General features: G+C 47.1%; 2 protein-coding genes across 3 annotated transcripts in view; both read right to left on the reverse strand.

The window, feature by feature from the left end:
- The window catches only part of shroom1 (shroom family member 1), a 34,199-nt gene extending 21,207 nt beyond the window's left edge, over positions 1-12,992 (reverse strand). For both annotated transcript variants that reach the window (XM_084474538.1, XM_084474537.1), the window contains exon 1: positions 12,802-12,992. The gene's annotated coding sequence lies outside the window, so the exon portion shown is untranslated. The remainder of the gene's footprint in view (positions 1-12,801) is intronic.
- Positions 12,993-18,210: 5,218 nt separating this feature from the next.
- Positions 18,211-22,636, reverse strand: part of aff4 (AF4/FMR2 family, member 4) — a gene marked incomplete at its 5' end in the record, with an annotated part of 21,462 nt that continues 17,036 nt past the window's right edge. The window contains 6 exon segments of the mRNA XM_084474555.1: positions 18,211-18,412; positions 20,481-20,704; positions 21,111-21,154; positions 21,325-21,418; positions 21,736-21,836; positions 22,467-22,589. Of these exon segments, the coding sequence (XP_084330681.1) occupies positions 18,285-18,412; positions 20,481-20,704; positions 21,111-21,154; positions 21,325-21,418; positions 21,736-21,836; positions 22,467-22,589 (714 nt within the window). The 3' untranslated portion in view covers positions 18,211-18,284.

The raw sequence follows: 22,636 nt of genomic DNA on the forward strand, positions 1-22,636 counted from the left end.
TTGTTTGTTATACATAAAGCATTAACAAGCCCTTCATAACATACGGCCCTTGAGGGTAAAAGCTCATTAAAAACGTCCCTGTGTGAATTAATGGAGTGAGGAACAATGTGCTCCTTTATGGCCGAGCAAGCCTCTCTCTCTACATCCAACTCTCCCCAAACGCCCCCTCGGACTACTGGGTCACATTAATACTACGGTCTGGTGTGAACCTACTCTCCATTAATCATAACTCATGATCGTTTTGTCCCATGGCCTTAAGAGTTTTGCAATATGTTATGCATTTAGACAAATGGAACACTAGCCCTGGTACTGCAAACACTGGAGAATAAACATGTGATATCATATTTATCTACTTTGCTTCTTTACGGACTATGTGTGTTTTACAATAACCTATCTAACGGCCGGGAGGTCAAGGCCCTGCTGACCTCTTCAATGACACAGAGGTCGCTGTGATATGACTTCATGACTCCCATCAGACCAGGTGACTGTCCTCCTCCGTGAGGGGGGCGTGTCATCAGACCAGGTGACTGTCCTCCTCCGTGAGGGGGGCGTGTCATCAGACCAGGTGACTCTGTTCTCCGTGAGGGGGGCGTGTCATCAGACCAGGTGACTGTCCTCCTCCGTGAGGGGGGCGTGTCATGGCGTGGCTCCATGTCTCTCTCTGTCCATGTATTGTGAGACTCAGGAGAACGTTTCCCCAGCGACTTCCTCCGAGCAGCAGAGGAAGTCGGGCAGTTCACACTCCCCCGACACAATAGCCCCGCCGCTCAGACCCCCCACAGCCCCGGGGGAGGGCAGGGGGAGACGGAGGGGGGAGACGGAGGGGGAGAAAGGGAAAACGGAAGGAAAGTAGAAGGGAAAATAAACACATTTAGATGGATCAGTTACAACAGCGATAAGATAACGTTAGCGCGGTTCAGCAACAGTTATAATCCACCCGGTCATGTACACACATCAGTGTTAGTGTCGTCCACACACCACGGCCAGCCTGACTCACCACAATTTAAACGCAAATAAACCGATATTTAAAAAGAAAAACATGAGATTTATTAAGTGACAGGACGTGAAATCATATAGGACTGTGTTCATAACTGTCTGCGTACATATACTCACATGTTGGATTACATGTGAGTTTCAGGAGTGTATATGTGTGCAGCTCTTATCACTGAGAGTACGTGCCTGGCAGGGACACACACAGACAGGAATGTGCACAATAAGCGCACAGCACAGGTGATAGGGTGATACAGGCCCTGCTGCCAGCAGCCTGAAGCCTGCCCACGTCCATCACTGTTAGGTCACAGCGGCTATAATCATGATGTAATAAGGGTGACATTGCCCCTTTACAATGAGACACTTTCTCTGCACTCGCTTCAAAACTTGAGAGAGAAAAGGGCAGATGAGAGAAGAGATATTTTTATTACATTTTTCTCCGTGTTACAGAACATGATAGAGAATATGTTCTGTGACCTAGGATGGAAGTTCTTTAAAAGGTGCTGTAGGTGGGAAGTAAGATCGATGATTTGAATGTAATTTATTAAAAAGGCTGTAGCCGTTGGTCAGCTATGGGTGAATGTGTGTATAGGGGTGTGTGGAGCTTTGACTGTGAACCAGCCTCTGTAGGAGACCAGTTTGATACTGGCTCATTTCTGAGCAATCACGGCATCTCTTCCCTGATTCTGTCATCATCTCTTTCCTCACTTGATTTGCCATGAGACCGTTTTTATTGTAATAGCATAATATAAAAAGTATAATAGTATAGTATAATGAAATAGTAAAGTATAATAAAAAAGAATGAATCCTTGTATAATAAAAATAAACAAATAAAACAAAAGTGGAATGCACTCTTCTTCTGCTCCCTGAACACTACTTTAAAGTTTAAAACATGACGTCATTTAGCTCCGTGTGAAGGTGGTAATGAGATCACATGGACAAGGTTTCAACCAGCCAGGGGCGTGATAACATTAGTTATACAAGTCACATCCGAGTCATTTGATTGGACAACAGGCATTCCATGAGTTCTGCTATAGGGCTTAACGTGTCACTCTGGTTACAGGTGGTTCTAATAACCGTTAATTACATTAACAATGTGACCGGTTAACTCATCCGAACCACACCTGCCACAGTAGACGGACACACAGACACATGTGCATGACACAAAGTAGCTGGCCTGCGTCAACACGTATCCCAACACAAAGTACCAAGCTAGTGGGCAGGGAAATGATTGTGTTGCTTGGCAACAGCCCAGTCCCACTATTTGTGTTGGTGAACTACTGAACTATTTGTGTTGGTGAACTATTTGTGTTGGTGGAGCCAAATAAATGATTGAATAAACAAACAAATCATAATATGTTGTTGCTTATTAAGGGGCATGTGGCTCAGGAGGCAGAGCGGGTTGACTGGTAACCTGAAGGTCGCTGGTTCGATCCCCGGCTCCTCCTAGAGGAGTGTGGAGGTGTCCCTGAGAGAGACGCCCTCACCCTGACTGCTCCTCCTAGAGGAGTGTGGAGGTGTCCCTGAGAGAGACGCCTCACCCTGACTGCTCCTCCTAGAGGAGTGTGGAGGTGTCCCTGAGAGAGACGCCTCACCCTGACTGCTCCTGACCCGCTGGCTGTCGCCCTGCGTGGCTGACTCCGCCGTCGGTGTGTGAATGTGTGTGAGAATGGGTGAATGTTGGGCAATAATGTAAAGCGCTTTGAGTGGCCACTGGTTAGAGGAGCGCAGTATAAATGCAGTTCATTGACCGTTTATTACTGTTAACTAACAAATGGAGCTGGGGTTCTCTGACCAATCAGAGACGTGCTGATCTTCAGTAGAGCAGCCCTCCCTCTCATGTGATTTTGCTTCAATACTCTGTCCTCTATTCCCTCGTTAAATATGCACACAAGGAAGTATAGACAGAGAAATGCATGACCTTTGCCGCCGCGGCTTTTTTAACGACAAACCCAAACATTGCACAAGTGTTGCAGGGGGTGTGCGTTCGTGTCAAACAGTAACCCACAGCAGGGGGTGTGCGTTTGTGTCAAACAGTAACCCAGGTGTTCAGAAGAACACCTGCTACCACATCTTCCACCATTTGACAATAATTCAGGAATGCAGATAAAAACTATTTGTTTTCAAATTAAGAATTAAAATGTTTAACACTCTGGTCAAAACAACCCCAACATCCGCAGGTTAAAGACTCCATAGCAGTCTAAAGACCCCATAGCAGTCTAAAGACCCCATAGCAGTCTAAAGACCCCATAACAGTCTAAAGACCCCATAGCAGTCTAAAGACCCCATAACAGTCTAAAGACCCCATAGCAGTCTAAAGACCCCATAGCAGTCTAAAGACCCCATAACAGTCTAAAGACCCCATAGCAGTCTAAAGCAAAGGGAAAGGTCCTGATATCACCCCTTAACCGTCCTCCTCGGGCAGGACGCCCGCTCCCTCACAGCTCCTGGATGACATCACTGCAGGGCGCTGTGGACGAGAGCTTCTGATCGAGGCCCAAACAGCCGGATCAGTGACAGGTCTGTCGGCGTGGCGCTCTCTCAGGTTACCGGCTCACAGGCCGCGGCGGCGGCTGTAGCCCCCGGCCACCGAGCCCAACCACACAATGACCCCCCCCCCCCCCCCCCCCCCCCTTCACAAGAAAGAGCCCACCTACATCCATCCACAGTCGCACAGACCCCCGTCTGTCTGACGCTTCTGTCTGTCCTCCCCATTCACGGCGTGACACCGGAGCCGCGGGGCCGCTACAACTGGGTGTTCCCCCCCGCGGTGGGCCGCTCCGGGCCGCGGTGGGCCGCGGTGGGCCGCGGTGGGCTCGTCCGGCGGTGCATTCTTGCGTTCCACAGACGGACGGAACGGGTCGTCTTATTACAAAAGGTATTCTGGATGGACCCCGCGGCTACGCTCATAAATAATACTCATAAATAATACCAGGGCATCAGGGAGACGTTTACACCAAAGAGTTTGATTAGATAATGAACGTTTCTTCTCTTCTGAAACACATCATCAACCCATGGCTGAGCCAGAAATCCTTTCATTTTATTGCTTGGTGGTTTTATCGCAGGATAAATGTAATAAAACCATGAAGTTATCTTTGTAGACTTTCCTCCAACAACATGGAGGGCGCCCGATAGGTGACCTTGGTTAGTACCATAAATGAAGTGTGTGTGTGTGTAAATGGGATCATTATCATCTCTACCTATCCGTATGACTTTATTGTGCAGTGCACGCATGCGCAGTCTCTCTCATTCTATCTCTCTCTCTCTCTCTCTCTCTCTCCGTCTCTCCCTCTCCGTCTCTCTCTCTCCGTCTCTCTCTCTCCGTCTCTCCCTCTCCGTCTATCTCTCTCTCTCTCTCTCTCTCTCTCTCCGTCTCTCCCTCTCCGTCTCTCTCTCTCCGTCTCTCTCTCTCCGTCTCTCCCTCTCCGTCTATCTCTCTCTCTCTGTTGCTCCCTCTCTCCGTCTCCCTCTCTCCGTCTCTCTCTCTCTGTCGCTCCCTCTCTCCGTCTATCTCTCTCTCTCTCTGTTGCTCCCTCTCTCTGTCTCTCCCTCTCTCCGTCTCTCTCTCTCTGTCGCTCCCTCTCTCCGTCTATCTCTCTCTCTCTCTGTTGCTCCCTCTCTCTGTCTCTCTCTCTCTCCGTCTCTCTCTCTCCGTCTCTCCCTCTCCGTCTATCTCTCTCTCTCTGTTGCTCCCTCTCTCCGTCTATCTCTCTCTCTCTCTGTTGCTCCCTCTCTCTGTCTCTCTCTCTCTCCGTCTCTCTCTCTCCGTCTCTCCCTCTCCGTCTATCTCTCTCTCTCTCTGTTGCTCTCTCTCTCCGTCTCCCTCTCTCCGTCTCCCTCTCTCCGTCTCTCCCTCTCCGTCTCTCTCTCTCCATCTCTCCCTCTCCGTCTCTCTCTCTCCGTCTCTCTCTCTCCGTCTCTCTCTCTCCGTCTCTCCCTCTCCGTCTATCTCTCTCTCTCTCCGTCTCTCCCTCTCCGTCTCTCCCTCTCCGTCTCTCCCTCTCCGTCTCTCTCTCTCTCCAGTGACCTCAGAGGAAATGCCTTACAGACAGACAGGGCTATTGAGCACCTGCTGGTAAGACCTCACACATGACATCACGTCTAGGCCTCAGCGCGAGCGGCCGTGTGGAACAGTGTGAGGAACGTGCGATGAACCCGGTCCCACTCAATGAGAACAGCCCTGCAGGGACGTGGCACGCTTGTTCATCAGGAACACCACGGGTCCTGCAGGAGACCCACAGACCCACAGGGCAACAGGCGGCCATTTGCTTTGTGTTGGGAGATTTGAATTGCAAAAGAACTCGCCAGGCTCACACACACACACACACACACACACACACACACACACACACACACACACACACACACACACACACACACACACACACACACACACACACACACACACACACACACACACACACACACACACAGAGGCAGGGTGAGGGGGGGGGGGGGACGAATCCTAACACCAAAACGCATAGCGCCGTTTTTCTCCCTGGAACCTGATGTGAAAAAGGTGCGTTTTCAGACACCGAAAACGTCCGGATCCGTCTGGACGGTCGGCCCAAACGCACAAGACTTCTGCGTTTCCACCAAAAAATCGTTTCCGTGTGGACGGGGCCTCAAAGGCCGATAACTCCTGAACTTCACACTTGGCAAGCTACCAGGGGTTGGAAACTACTGCCTGGAATACTAGATACTGTTTTTCCATTACAGAGTGTGAATATATAAATATTCAGGGACTTTTCTTTAAGTACTTATGTGCTGCTCACTTTTTGGCAGTGTGTGTGTGGGGGAGGAGGAGAGAAGGGGCTAGGATCAAATCCTCCTCAATCTGCTTCAGCCTTATCTCTGAGCTATCCTTCACTACAGCCCACTCCTTCTCACTAGTCAGATCTGGTAAGAGAGGAAGTCCAGAGGAAAAAAAGACTTTCCAGTGGCAAGGAAAGTCAAGCATTTTACAATCTGCCAGACATGTATGTTTATAGTATGGACATTGCCAAGAACTTATCTTAAAGCAGCTTAGGTTCTCAACTTCATCAACCTCAGCCTTAAGAATAATAATAAAATAAGGGTCGCCACGAGTTCAATGTGTTGCAATGGCAGTTATCCTGCCCTGGATCCACTAGAAATACATGGAGCTTTTTAAAAACAGGCCATTTACATTTAGCTTTTATCCACGCTTTTATCCAAGCACCGAGCACTAACAATCACTAGGTTAACCCATTCCCTGTACACAAAAAAGTGTAGTACCAGTGCCAGTGGAGTGCCAGGACGTACAACATACAATAAGTGCGTACATTAAGTGCCAGGACGTACAACATACAATAAGTGCGTACATTAAGTGCCAGGACATCATTCATATCTTAAAGGTGCCATGACATGCCACCAGGTGTGGTGTGATTAGCCGTTACAAGCCGTTTTGGAAATCTGCCCCTTATGACATCATAAGGGGCAGAAAGTGGGCATGTCCACCTAGATGCGTGCTGGATAGATCAGTCTAGCAGCCTACCCAGTGGACTGTAGCAAACGTTGCTCATCTATCCTCCACACATCTAGGTGGACACGCACACCTGTAAGGTCTTAAGGGGCTGATTTCCAAAACGACTTGTAACGGCTACAGCATAATAGTACCTTAAGTACCATCATTTATTTGAGTACTTTTATGTCCTTTGCTATAATTGAAAGCCAATCATCCTGCTTTTAACTCAAATTTGCGTTATAAATCCCATCAACTCAATCACACTCTGAGCTGAAGAGGACTTTAGCACGTTAACGTGTAGACACTCACACTTTACAGATCACATATCTATAAAGTGTGAGTGTCTCTCTCTCTTATTGCAATCGTGACCACACGCTATTTCTGGAACGGCGTTTGACCCAGCGTCAACGAGCTGAACTTGAATAATCATTGTTTAGTTATTGTTGTTGTGGCGCTGGTATCATCCCAGCATGTGTTAGGAGGAAGCAGGGTTGTTGGTCACATGTGCCGTTCAGCTAAGGCTCACTGAAGACGGCAGGAGGTCCACAGCTCTCCCGTCCGGAGGCGCAGCCTCAATCAGCGTCTGTTGGTCACGTTCCTCCTGCCCGGCTCTTTGATGCTCTGTACGTCACACACGTCGCATCGGAGGCTGTCGGCAGCACCACGTCACGGTGCACCCACACGGCGTCACCGCGCGCCGTCGTTGAGGAAGTGCGACCTGCCGTAGCGTCTTCAGAGGCAGGGAGGACGGCAAGCGCTCCCAAGAGCCGCGTGCCTCGATTCAACCCAGCACCCCACCTCCACCCCAGGCTCACCAGGGCCTGTGTGTGTGTGTGTGTGTGTGTGTGTGTGTGTGTGTGTTCATCTGCTTAATGTCTGGGAGCAGAATAACAATGGCAACCTTCAAAGGAGTTGGGGGGGGGGGGGGTGAATGAGAGGGTGGGGTTAGGGCTAGAGAAGATCTTGAGAGAACCATGGGAGGGGACATGTTGGGAGGGACAGTGTGAACCATATTGAGGACACACACACACAAACACACACACACACACACACACACACACACACACACACACACACACACACACACACACACACACACACACACACACACACACACACACACACACACACACACACACACACACACCACAGAAAGCCACAGCAGGCAGTGTTGGTGCATCATTTACCAGAAATCACAGAGTCCCTCCCCCCCCCCCCCCCCAACCCCCCTGTCTGCCATAAGCAGCTAGGAAAACACAACCTGGCCTCCTGCACACACACACACACACACACACACACACACACACACACACACACACACACACACACACACACACACACACACACACACACACACACACACACACACACACACACACACACACACACACACACACACACACACAAAGGCTGAGTGACGCTCTCTTTCTAGTCCGGGTTCGGTGGAAACGCCGCAACGTCCGGTCGTTTTTTCCGCTTCTTTATTGGGCTACGGCCGAGACGCTGTTTGTTGTCGGGGCTTTGATGTGCGCCTCTCTGGGCAGCTACGGCTGCATGCGTACAACACAGCCCCGGCTGCCCCCTCGCCGGCGCCACGTTTAGTGTAAAGACGTTTAGTGTGAAATCACACTCACAGAAGACCAGACTTTTTCCACCTTGTTGGCCCGTTTCCACGGTCATGCTATTCACCTGCTGGACAAAGAGCTCGCCGTTTCCCCCGATCGATTATGTGAACATGTTTCCGTTGCGGCCGACGGTACAAAAGGCGGACCCACGGGCGGGCGGCCTGTTGGGTCGGTCTGCCAGGGCTGCTCAAACACAGCAGGATTAGCTCACATTCCTCCTCTTTCTCCGCGTTCTGTTTGCCCTGGGTACACGTCACTCTGCCACAGTGAGGTCTGCTCTGAAGCTCTTTCTTTAAATACCCAATGGTAACTATTTTTTCACAAGACATATTTTTAACCGATTAAGAAAACAAGATTACAATATATATATATATACATATATATATATATATATATATATATGTATATATATATATATATATGTGTTCTATAGGCCTATTTGTTACTGAATTTAAAGACAAGATCACTGGGATATTTTAATAAAACATAGTAGGCCTATCCTCTCGCATGCACGTGCGTACACACAAACAAACACACACACACACACACACACACACAGGTGACATACGACACTGACATATCACATTGACAGTCTTATGGTCATTCAATACACGAGGGTGTGGTTCTAACAGATAACCATTATTACTGAGAGCACACAGCCACACACACACACACACACACACGCACGCCCCTCATATTAGCTACTGATAACCTTTGGTATTTTCTCAGAGGCCAGCTGCTCAGCAGGGGCTGAAGAGACCATTCTGTTCTGCTGCACAATGCAGGGAAGGAACCCCATAACTCACTCAAGGCCTGTAGCCTCCAACTAGACATGCACACGCACGCAGGCAAGCGCACGCACACTTCCCTATCAGGATTCACTTACCACTTACTTACACTTAGTACCACAGTACTTACTTCCTTTTAAAGCACCAAAAAGATCCTAAATCTCATCCTATCCTGTTGCGTAATGAGTGAATGAGGAGTTATCAACTCTGAAATGACGTTACAAAACCAGACCTTCAGGCGCTTACTCCAAATCTATGCTAAGTCGATTCAAGATAGAGTAAATAATTGAAGAGCATAACGTATGACACAGATATAATGTCAGCCGACAGTAAAGCATCAACAGTTGCAGACCTCTCTGAGTGATTAAAGGGCTTGTTCCTGTCACTATTCCCCTCTGATCACACCCGGGTCACTAGTCTGACTGCAGCACAACGTCAATGAATAACTGTGACTCCTGCCTCATCGACTATCTCAGAACATCATCTACGGTCAGACCCTGTTGTTCTCTGTGATGACGTTCTACCATTGTGTCGCCCAGTAGGTATTGGTTAATCTTATCGTCTTTCCTCGGGCCCAGTTACCAGTATCGATACCATGACCTCATCCTGATGAACACATCGTTTGACAAGCTGCAACCACCGCACAACCATTAGCAGAAGTGCTTTGCATATTTAACTAAAGTTAATCAGTCCATTTACAAGCATTAGTGACAGGTTATGTCAGGGATCACATTAAAGAAACACTAGTTCCCTCACCTGTTCGGTACGTCAATGTTTTAGAATGATGTCACCTTTATTACACTGTCTTATCAACAGGTGTAAATGTTAACACACACACACACACACACACACCTGTTGAAACCCTAATGTCTAAGTGGTTATCTGCTGGACTTTGGTAATAACTTAATAACCCTCCGCAATAGGTTAGCATTTGGTCATCACAGTATTTTACATGAACTTATTCATACAATAATTTAAGCTATATAGGCTAAGGGCACAACACAGACTCAAAAGAGATCAGTACAATTTCAATCAAATCATAATGAAATGAATGGGTGATTCAGCACTCATTCATCATTCATTCACTTTACCAACCTTTTCCCGAAACCAAATAAGACCAACGGCACCATTTCACGGTTGAAGGCACAGCGAGTACAAAGGTGAAAAACAACAACACACATAATGGGATGGCTCTACAATAGCCGCCTTTTTCACAGGAAACAATGTGTGGTGCTGTGTAACCCGAAGCTACTACCTGCTCTCTGTTCTCCCCCCTCACTGGACACCACCGCCATTTTGTCCCTCCAGCCTCTACGTTGCAAATCATGATCAACCAATCAACAAGTGTTGGCCATGTTGAAAGTCAATCATTTGGCGTGACTTTTGTCTGGTGAATAGAAGTACCTTTAGTAATAGAAAGTCAAACAGAAAACACCTGCCATCCACGTTTATAGTCCAGTCATGTCATATGACACTGTTTGTGACACACATGTGTGTATGACTTGGCTGTGGTGGCATGACTAGCACGAATACATAACTGTAGAATTGGGAAACATAGAAGAAAAACAAAGATTGGATTTGGCTAGTACAGCATCGTAAGGAAATGAGATCGCTCTACTGAAAGGCAGCCTTATAACGACCAAGACCATCATTCATTAATTACACTGTTCACTATTGATGAGGCATCTGATAATCATTCAAGACAAAACACTGACCATTCGCCCCTTAAAGGCAAATTTAAATGTCATACTTTGTTTTGTAATCAAATTGATTATTATGTAGTTCCCTTTGGCTTCTGTCAAGTGACTTTATTTATGACATTGTAGACTCAGTGTGGTGTGATGCATCATGGGTAAAAATGAGCTTTTGGTTGCTGCACCTCACCACAACAATAAACAAATCACCAAATAGCCTTTTACCAATGAAAACAGCACAGAGAGCAATAGAGCCTGGCAGCAGGAGAGAGAGCTGAGAGGTTTCAGGAGGTAAGTCTACCTGCTGCCCGGTGGCATTGTGGACACAGGTCCCTCTCTCGCTGGCCTCACCCTTTGTCTCGTTAGAGCAGGAGAACGAAGCCAACTCAAACAAAAACAAGACCCGATAGGTCGAGGAAGGCCCACAGACGCTACAGACCGAGGCACGAGCACAGACACACACACACACACACACAGGCACACACAGACACACACGGAAACACACAGACACACACAGGCACACACAGAAACACACAGACACACACAGGCACACACAGGCACACACAGACACACACAGAAACACACAGACACACACAGGCACACACAGACACACACAGAAACACACAGACACACACAGACACACACAGAAACACACAGACACACACAGAAACACACAGACACACACAGACACACACAGAAACACACAGACACACACAGACACACACAGGCACACACAGGCACACACACTAGTTCTGCATTAAATCCAGACCATAACAAAATATGTGCCGCCCTTTCCACCCCTAACACAAATATGCGGGTGCAGCTGTATTAAAGTCTGATGCCTATTTGCGTATATCCTTGGCGACGGCATACAAAACTGTGTGTGTGTGTGTGTGTGTGTGTGTGTGTGTGTGTGTGTGTGTGTGTGTGTGTGTGTGTACCCATAATATAACTATATATTTATTCTACTGATTCACTTGGTTGTAAATACTTACACAGTGTTTGTGTTGTTGTGTGAGACATTATAGGCTCTTTATTAATATTTGGATGCTATGGTGTTGTAGTATTGGTCAATCCAAATAAATTAATCATATATATACATATATATATATATATATATATATATATATATACATATATGTGTGTGTTATGGTTAGGGTTGTGTGTGTGTGTGTGTGTGTGTGTGTGTGTGTGTGTGTGTGTGTGTGTGTGTGTGTGTGTGTGATACTACTAAGAGGGCACTAAGAGCACATAAGCGTTGAGTAGTGTGACTGCTATACTATGGTAAGGTGCAGTACAGTGCAGAGATGATGTTGTCTTGGTAGGACCTAAATCACACCACATTCAACTCTACTATAAATAACAACACTAACAATATTTGTTATTCCCTACTGTGTGTTTGGAGTTGCTAGCACCTTAACAAGTGGTACAGTTGATGAACAATCGCTGTACTGGACCCAATGCAGCTGTGGTCTATTCAGGTCGACCAGTCTTCTACCAGTAGACCTCCAACACCAGCCCACCGGTCTGCCTGTCAGCCTGTGGCCACATCAGCCAGTCAAACAACAGCGGAGATATAGCCCAGCGGTCTACCAGACACCCCTCATCCTGTTCGCTTGGTCAACCAGCACAGCCCAGGAGCCTGCTGTGTGCTCCCTTATTATTAGTTATTCAGGTTCAATAACAGCACACCACTCCAAGTGTCGTATTTCTCCGCAAACAAACTGCTTCTGTAACGGTAGCCACTATAGTTCCTACTTTAAATAAAACAGCAGGGTCATTAAAAAGAGAAGCTGTCCGATGCATTATTCAGCGGTCCCCTTCCCCTATCACTGTCATGGGCAGGCTTCAGTCTAACTACCCACATTAAACAATCAGGTTTAAGTTCAGTCATGAGGCGATATCTGCTAGTACATGTATTAATGAAATGGCAGACATACTATGTTGACTGTAGTGATAAATACATAGTAAACTATAGAAAGATTATGTTCAAAACGTCACAACACCAAAGATTATTAATCATGTTATTTGGAACGGCTGTAAAGCCTGTAAAGCCTGTAACAGCTTCCTCTGTTTTTTTACCAGCACTGTGAATAATAAATGATATCCAAAGAACAAATGAAACCTATATGATGTGTGGCGGCTGCCCCCATAGCCAGCCAGGTACTATCGCTGAGCGAAACTACAAAGCGATACTCCACCTGTTGCGCTCGGCTCACCTGTGGATCCCCTGAGTGCAGCATCGCGGAAGAGCCTCCTAACGCCCGGGGGTCACCTCCAGCTCCTCGGGCTGCGGGTCATCTTGGATCGATTCTGTTCCGAGCCGTTGCTATACACAGCATGAGTAGAAGCGGACAGGGGGCCCGGACACAGGTAGGTTAGAGCTCAGCCTCTGGGACGCTTTCCCTCCTCTGCGTTGGCCGCTGCTGCTTGGGCTTGACAGGCGGATGAGAGGAGAACAACCAATAAGACTGCAGGGCAATGGGAGGAGATAAACCAATAGGACTGCAGGGGGCGGGGCATATCATTCGGGCGCTTACCAAAGAAGAGCGCAACAGGTACCGCCCCTTTTTTAACAGCTCCGGTTCCGAAAGTAAATTTCCCATTCATTTTCTCCATTGACTTGTCGTAAAATCGTTATATGAAGAATTGTAAGCCTGGAGCTGGTTTGCTAAAGAGGCTAATGTAGCTAACAATAACAATGACTAGCCAATGACATGACACCATCACAAGACGAACGGGAACGCTACGAGACAGGAAATTACGTCACAAGTGCAACTCGTAAGGCTGGTGTACGAGACATCTGGAACACACCAGTATAGGCTATAATACTGTCACCAGTATAGGTTATAATACTGTCACCAGTATAGGCTATAATACTGTCACCAGTATAGGTTATAATACTGTCACCAGTATAGGTTATAATACTGTCACCAGTATAGGCTATAATACCAGTATAGGTTATAATACCAGTATAGGTTATAATACTGTCACCAGTATAGGTTATAATACCAGTATAGGTTATAATACTGTCACCAGTATAGGTTATAATACCAGTATAGGTTATAATACTGTCACCAGTATAGGTTATAATACCAGTATAGGTTATAATACTGTCACCAGTATAGGCTATAATACCAGTATAGGTTATAATACTGTCACCAGTATAGGTTATAATACTGTCACCAGTATAGGTTATAATACCAGTATAGGTTATAATACTGTCACCAGTATAGGTTATAATACTGTCACCATTTTAATTTAGATTCCATTTGACTGACAGGCCTACATGTTTTGAGGGGCCTTCCCAGGGTCGCACCATGAATTTCAGTGCCCTGACAAATAAAGTAGTATCGTATCGTACACATTTTGAAATAGCGTTCTCTCCAGTGTAAACGGTGAGTATTAAATAGTGAAGACATTGGGGCTTTAATATGACTCCTCACCACATGATGGCGCTTCTCTCCCGGGGCAGGCCACCGACAGATGTCACCGTCATCAGATAGTACCTCAAGGAGAGTGCCCGCTCTTAACGGTGACACTGTAGTTAACATGGTCAACGCAGGCATCGCACATGTCTAGGTGACCAAGAAACCCCCATTTGTTCAGTGTCCTTTTCAAAAACAACTTCAATGAAACGGGGCCTTATTGTGCAGTCTAGGATGTAGGGGTAGGAGGAGGAAGGTCAGTAAGGTAGTTGTAAAAGCATGATCCAATGATTCCAACGCATCACTCAGCTCAACGTAGACTCTCTCACTCACCAGTGTGGTGTGCCATAGTTTTAGTTTTTTTATTATCAAAGTGAAAAGTAGAATGAAGACAAAACATCTTAAACATAACCATATATATTTTATTCTCAATACGGCAAAATACAAAGAATATTTAGGACAGACTCCCATTAGTAACAATTAATACTTACTTCACAAGAATGTTTTTAAATTACATAATCCAAGTTTGCAACCAAACTTAATGAGTACCATAGCTTGATCATATTGCATCCTTTAAATATACTATCTTCATTTCCCTCTCAAAACTATTCCAATTTATACCATGGTACTTTGTGTATGCTGCTAGTCTCACTTGAGACCACTTTTAGCAAAAAAGATTATAATACAACATACTGTATAATCTCCTACAACTCTTAAGTTTAGAGAAATAGCTCAGTTTCAAAAAGACCTCTCAAATCAATTATTCCATAAGGACGCAGTGTAGAAAAAAAGAAACACCTGGCTCTCTCGTCAGGAAGAAAACTGTTGGATTGACATACTTAAAACCACCGCTGGCTCCAGGCATTCACACATCTCATGAGACTGAACAAAATACACTTTATGGATGTACATGTCTCGGTATCAAATACAGAGAGGAAGAAATATTAGAGTTTGGACTTGGGAGAGACGTGTGACTACGCGGTGACTGATTTTTCGACAGACAGATGAAATGGGAAAAGACAAAGAACAAGCAGAGAGACTTCTTAAATACACATTGAGAGACGGTGGTTCCCACTCAACAGCCAGAAACAAAGAAATGTAAAGAAAATTACTCCCAGAAAGAGGAAAAAATGTGCATATTTCACAAATGTATTTACATCTTTAAATTTCAATAAAAATGCCAAACGGTAGTAGAAATTCACCCTTAAAGAAACGCTGTATTTACAATTTGTACATTTATTTAAATAGAAACATGCAAGTGTTAACCTCTTTCTACTGGATGTAAAAAAAAAAAGCCTTACCCTGCAAAACTTCAAGTTAAAGTTAATATTAATTACAATGAAATCTCATTAACAACCCCCTGTACATTTTATTTAAAAAAAAAAGAAAATTATTCAGAAAACGATTTAAACAAAAAAAAGGGAAAATAAGAAAAAGAGCAGATCAATAAATTAAAGGGGTTAGCGAGGCTGTCGCTAATAGGTGTACATTAAACTATTTCATAGTGTATGCAATGTTGGGTGGCCACCATTTAATTACAAAGTGTATCAGTGTATGAAGACATCCGCGTCCACAGGGGCTGGAAAAACCCAGAGGAGTTCCTACAGAAAAGTGGCCTCCAGTTTTAAAGTACAAAGTGGCCCACCGCCATGTGTTCCGTTAGAAAAGAAAACAGACCTATCTATACACATATATATTAAACCAGTACACAAAACACCTGCAAAAGCTAAAGGCATTGGAGACTTGAGTTCAAAAGGCTTTCTGAGACAGGAAAAGAGAGTGGGGAAGAATCCCAAGCATAAAAATTAAATACGGAGAATAGAAAGATCTTTTTTTCTTCTTGTACAAATCCTGCATAGATTCAAATAATACTTCCTCCGACTACAACGAGTACTGGAGGAATTAACAGCATCTCCCACTGCAGAAGGCCAGGGAGCCGAGGGGCGCAGAGCCAGGCCTGCTCCAAAAGGATCTGCAAGTAACGGTCGCCCACGCGCCTCATCCTACCTCGTGGATATCGCCAGACACCTCTGACGCAAAAGACGCAACAATATACACAAGAAGCTACATTTTCTGGCACTTTTTCTCTTGGCATACGTTACCCATCTCCTCCCCCAACCCCGTAAAACATATAAATCAAACCCTACTTGCAAAATCCATTTGATCCAAACCTGGCTCTAATGTTTCCAGCATGTGTATTTCATAGGAAGTGAATCAGAAAAAAAAAAAAAAGTAATGTCGGTCTCCACACTGAGTCACGCTACTTGGAACCCAGAAATAAAAAAAGGAAATTAAAAAGGAGGGAAGAAAAAAAACAAACAAAGAAACATTCTTGAAGGTTCAAACAAACTCGGCGTTACCTTGCTGCTCTGAAAGAACTACATCTGCTGCCACCAGGTTCTGCGGAGGACGAGCTCTGTGATAGATATGTAGCGGAACATGGAGAACTAGGCTGTGGTCCCTGCAGCTCTTTGCAATACATATGACACATCAAAGAAGGCAAAGAGCCCCAGAGCTTTTGATATATTTAAATAGTGAGAATTTCATATACAAATACTTATGAATTTAATAACCCCTTATGTAACCCTGTTTTAAGCCTATGCATTTGAAAATGGGAAAGCAAGAAAGACAAAGAAAAAAAGCTTGGTAGATAAATAAAATCTGTATCCGCCGGGACACTTCTCGCCCCGACTGTACGAGCCTAGATTTCATTTCTCTGCGTGAACGCTGCTTCATTCGACCACTGACAGCTGGGCTGCTTTACGAAGCACACCGCCTGGCGCTCTCCGTTAAAGGCCCTATTTATACAGAGCTAGTTAATGCTAACTGCATGTTAAAGACCACTGCATTGTACGAGCGCCGCGAGCGCCTAAAGGAAAAGAAGACCATGCTGCCCGGTTTAGATGGGCACCGGGACGAGAACATACAACAGATACCATTAATGAAAGAATTCATAGCTTTAGAATTGTTCCGATTTGGGCGGCGGGGGGGGGGGGGTGGGCTTATTGTTTAAATGTCAATGATTGGGGGGGTGGGGGGGGGGGGGGAAATAAATATTGTGTCGCACAACAGTGAATAAATCAAATTACGAATAGAAAAGTGTCCCTCACCAACACCCCCCCAGCACAAATCACCCAACAATTTATGCACTGCACAAAACGTTTTGATCAGTGGGATTTGGGAGGCCACCGTGATGTCATCCAAGTGCACAAACTAGCCACACCCCCTGCATCCTGATTGGTTGGCGTTCATCTTAAAGTGAAATATATATATATATATATATATATATATAAAATTTAAAAGCTTAGATCCCAGGATATTAAAAGCAGAATGATGTACACAGGCCTACCTTGTGGGGTAAGCCCTCCAACTGCCATTTCATTTCGGCCACGTTGTTGATGATAAAAAGTGTTGATTCCCGTGATTGTTCCCGTCGTGTCGTCCCATTTCCTTCTAAAACAATGCTCAAACCACAACAACAACAAACTGCCATGTCTAAAAAGACCAGTGAAGAGAGCAGGAGACTAAATAAACCTGTTAAATGCTTTCAGCCGTCGTGGAAATTCACTCGTCCGTCTGTGTACCCACATACAAGGCACCGAAAAGATAAAAACGGGACACACGTTTCATTTTTAAAGCACCTTTGGTGTTCAAGGGAGGTACTTTGGTAAAACAAAAAATAAAAAAAAACACAAGTCAGAAAGAAAATGAAAAGAAGACCCATTAAGCTAAAATGTGCTTGAAGCCAAGGAAACCAAACTCCACTTTAGTGTGTTCATCATTAATTCACCGTGAGAGGCGGAGCCTCTGCCTGGGGGGGCGGGGCCCTGGGGAGGAGGCGGGGCCCCGGGGAGGAGGCGGGGCCCCGGAGAGGAGGCGTGGCTTTGTGGTCCTTCCTTCCTTTCCTTGTAGTTTAAAAAACGCCTCTTCCAGTTTGGTGCTGCTGACAAGAGTTGATGCTCAGTGTTTCGGGCAAGCTGGTGTAGAAGATGGACACAGTGTTGTGGGAGGGTGGGAGCACGTCTGAGAGAGTGTGTGTGTGTGTGTGTGTGTGTGTGTGTGTGTGTGTGTGTGTGTGTGTGTGTGTGTGTGTGTCCAACGTTTGTCTGGGGGGGGGGAGGGATGGGGGGGGGGGGGGGGGGGTCAGGCGCACGGCCACAGGCGTCTCTGAATGTGTTTGTACATGGGCACGTTCAGTGCCTGCTGTGCGTGCAGGTGTGTGTGTGTGTGTGCGTGTGTGTGTGTGTGTGTGCAGGCTCCAGGGAGAGTCCTTGCTAGGGGATGAGCTTAGCGTCCAGCCGCAGCCAGTGCAGGCCCTGGCGCGTGAAGCGCACCAGTTCAGTCATGCTGCTGGTGTTGAAGATCAGCGGACCCATCACCTTGTCCAGCTCCACGAAGAACTCTGGGAGAACGACCACCGAGAGACAGAGACACAGAGAGAGAGAGAGAGAGAGAGAGAGAGAGAGAGAGAGAGAGAGAGAGAGACACAGAGAGAGAGAGAGAGAGAGAGAGAGACACAGAGAGAGAGAGAGAGAGAGAGAGAGAGAGAGAGAGAGAGACACAGAGAGACACAGACAGAGAGAGAGAGAGAGAGAGAGAGTAGAGAGAGAGAGAGAGAGAGAGAGAGAGAGAGAGAGAGAGAGAGAGAGAGAGAGAGAGAGAGAGAGAGAGAGAGAGAGAGAGAGAGAGAGAGAGAGAGAGAGAGAGAGAGACAGAGAGAGACAGAGAGAGAGAGTTGAGGTAAATACATGACACTGGATTAATGACAGCCAGCTAGTGGTCCATCTGGGCCTATAGACCAGAGCCTTTCCCCAGAGCAGACGTCGTAGGAGCAACACAGGTGTCTCTCATAACACTATCTTGCTCTGCTGCCCCCAAGCCGACCCCACACACACCACAACAACACACTGACAGACTTCATATTGTTCTGTGATCTGCACAGCATTTTTACACTACACAAGCAACCCGTGGCTGGCACCGCTACCACTACACCACACTGCGGGCCACGCTGCGCCTCCTGTGTCATCATCGCTGGTTTGAGTTGATCAGCGAGTGGGAACAAACGTCAGAACGCTTGTCTCAGCGTCAGCTACGAGCTAAGACGGGTTTAATCCAGTCTGAACCGCTCTCGACGAGTGAGTGTGGGGTCACAGTCCGTGCCACTGGACTAGCCCCCTGTCACGACCCTAAGCACCCTGACCCCGGTCCAGCCTGCCCCTCGGTGCAGGAGGACAACGGTTTAAGCCATTAGGGATTGAGATGCGCTAGTAGTGCATCTGTTCTGGTTTACTGTGCCTGCCTCTGCATGAGCACATTTCCATTTCAAACAGTTCCCAGTACACTGACGGCCCTTCAGGGCGTGGCGATGAACGCCCTGCATTGTGTTCTGGGATGTTGAGACGTGTTGGCCCTGAGGGGTGACCTGAGGTTCAGACCTATGTGGACAGAGTGCCACGACGGTAGGTCAAAGGACACACACTTGTTAAAAGTTTTCATTTTCACTTGACTGCTTTAGCGCCCCCGTTTGGCCAGCCGGGGGAGGACTCTGGCCCTGGTCCAAGTGACTCAGTCACTACCATTTTGGAAGGCTTCAGAAAAAACGATCTGGTGATTATGGGCAAACCAGAGATCAGTGGCGCAATAATAATAATAATGATTATATATTACGATTACAATAGGTCACAACTTTGGTGGTAGGCCCACTAATAAAACTAATGCTAAAACCAATATATGTTAAATGAACTGCATTCATGCAGAGCTTTTCAATATCGCCATTCATTCACACATTCCCACACCGACGGCGGAGTCAGCCACGCAGGGCGACAGCCAGCGGGTCAGGAGCAGTCAGGGTGAGGCGTCTCTCTCAGGGACACCTCCACACTCCTCTAGGAGGAGCAGTCAGGGTGAGGCGTCTCTCTCAGGGACACCTCCACACTCCTCTAGGAGGAGCAGTCAGGGTGAGGCGTCTCTCTCAGGGACACCTCCACACTCCTCTAGGAGGAGCAGTCAGGGGGAGGCGTCTCTCTCAGGGACACCTCCACACTCCTCTAGGAGGAGCAGTCAGGGTGAGGGCGTCTCGCTCAGGGACACCTCCACACTCCTCTAGGAGGAGCAGTCAGGGTGAGGCGTCTCTCTCAGGGACACCTCCACACTCCTCTAGGAGGAGCAGTCAGGGTGAGGCGTCTCTCTCAGGGACACCTCCACACTCCGCTAGGAGGAGCAGTCAGGGTGAGGCGTCTCCCTCAGGGACACCTCCACACTCCTCTAGGAGGAGCAGTCAGGGGGAGGCGTCTCTCTCAGGGACACCTCCACACTCCTCTAGGAGGAGCAGTCAGGGTGAGGCGTCTCTCTCAGGGACACCTCCACACTCCGCTAGGAGGAGCCGGGGATCGAACCAGCGACCTTGCGGTTACCAGCCGACCCCTCTCTACCTCCTGAGCCGTACTCCGCCACACGGTGCCAGTGTTTACCTTTCTGCTCCTTGGCCAGCTGCTCCGCCTGGTCCCACACCTCTGTGGCGTACAGGAAGTTGGAGGTGACCTGCACGTAGCTGGCGGCCATCTGGTGGATGCGCTGCGGGATGGTGACGGAGGAGCTGCTGCTGCCGCCGCTGGCGCTGCTGGAGGAGTAGCTGGCGGCCGAGCCCGGGGAGAGCTTGGGGGAGACCGGCGAGGGCATGCTGGCCGCCTTGCTGCTACACAACACGAAGAGAAAGAAAGAAAGAACGAAAGAAAGACCGAGAGACAATGGTCAGAGCACCGTGGGGCTGAAGGAATGCCAGAGTGCCAACAGGGTTAAACACAAACACTTTCTTAACGTTTTTTTATTTATTTCTCACTACAAAACTGTACGATATTCTGATAGTCAGGTTTAAATGATTGACCATATAATTAGCGGATGCCTGATTCACTTAGCGGTTTGAGACGCGTTAAGTCAGTAGGGAGTTGGTGGTGAGCCGTCAAACTGTCCCGCACCCGGTTGTGTAACCTTTAGGTCATTCTATCATTTGTGTTATGTTTTATGTCTGCTTTTAAGACTGTCAGCAGCCATTGGTTGAATTCTGTGTGGAGATAGCGCCGGGAAAGTAAAACTTTTCTTACTTTGCGATTCCTGGAGATGGAGCCTGAGTGTTGCTCTGGGAATTCTGCACAAAGTACAAAACAAATAGGATGCAAAAACATGTCATGCCAGTTCACCATTTGAGTCACACAAACGTGTCTTATGCCAAGCAAATGAGCATTCAAATCCCGTCGGGGACTTCCTATAAAACATCCACAAAACAGGAACAAAAAAGGAAAGGGCATTCGAGGTTACCTTCAGATGCTCCGTGAGGGTTTTGGAGTATTTGAGCGCGCTTTCTTTCCTCAGCTTGAAGAGTCGCAGGTAAAGTAGGGACTGGCATCGCAGGCTGCAGGGACACAGACCACACGTCCACAAGACACATCATGATGAGTTAGGGCCCGGGAGAAGGGAGGGCTTCTTTACATCACAATACCAACAAAAACAAATGTTATCACTTAAATCCATCACAGGATGGATAGATTAGATAGAATTACAATCATTTCAAACTGGTAATAGACTCAACTGAAAAAGGGTTCATGGGTACATGGTCTCTAAAGCCACTGTTTGTTTAGCCTAAACACCAACGAGAGCCTTCTACCCCGGGGCAGAACCGGTTCAGAAGGCGTCTTGGGCAGCAGCCAACGGGGCGATCAGCCAACATACCACAGCACGGCCAGCCTCTTGTCCGCGGGCGTGGCGTCCGGGGCCATGTAGCTCTTCAGCTTCATGGTGTACCTGGGGAGCACAGTCAACACGAGCCTGAGCTGCTAGGTTAAGCACCAGCTTTCCAACACAACACTGTTATCTCTTACTGCACGCACACGGGCCCCCGCTGCTGGGGCCGCAGGGGGGCGCGCTGTGGACCTCGTCTGATGTGGAAGGGTTTTAAACCATTAAGAAACAGGCTTTAAAATAAAAGATGAATTGGTTGCCTTAATATGGTAAACAACCCTCAGGAAGCCAGTAATCAGCACTAAGAATCAGTTTAATAAGTCACCTTATTGGCTAGTAACAAATGACTCATGTGTTCATGTTCACTAATAGGGTTCATGTTAACTCAAGTATTCATTTATACAAAAACCCTAACCACTATGCTAATGCTATATAATAATGCTTCTTACTGCATCAACTACTGTTAATCAATGGTTCATTAATGTACCCTAATTGTCAAGTGTTTCCAATGAATCTTCGAGTATGCCGCACTAGAGTACATTAAGAGTACATTAAGGGAAATCCAGGAGTATATCCAAACAGGAGGTGAGACGGGGGTGTGACAGTGAGTGTGTGTGTGTGTTTCAGACGGGGGTGTGACAGTGAGTGTGTGTGTGTGTGTGTGTTTCAGACGGGGGTGTGAGTGTGTGTGTGTGTACTCGGTACTCACTTGATGAGCCCACCGTCTCGGCGTACATGGGGAAGGGGGACTTGGCCTCCTGGACGCTGCGCTCCAGGGCATTGCCGCACTCGATGAAGGACACCACCGCGTCCAGGTAGTAGACGGCCTTCTCAAAGCGGTCCAGCTTTAGAGAGAGAGAGAGAGACAGAGACAGAGAGAGAGAGACAGAGA

The sequence above is a fragment of the Micromesistius poutassou genome (assembly GCF_964030765.1).
Source record: "Micromesistius poutassou genome assembly, chromosome: 10".
NCBI classification, from domain to species: domain Eukaryota; kingdom Metazoa; phylum Chordata; class Actinopteri; order Gadiformes; family Gadidae; genus Micromesistius; species Micromesistius poutassou.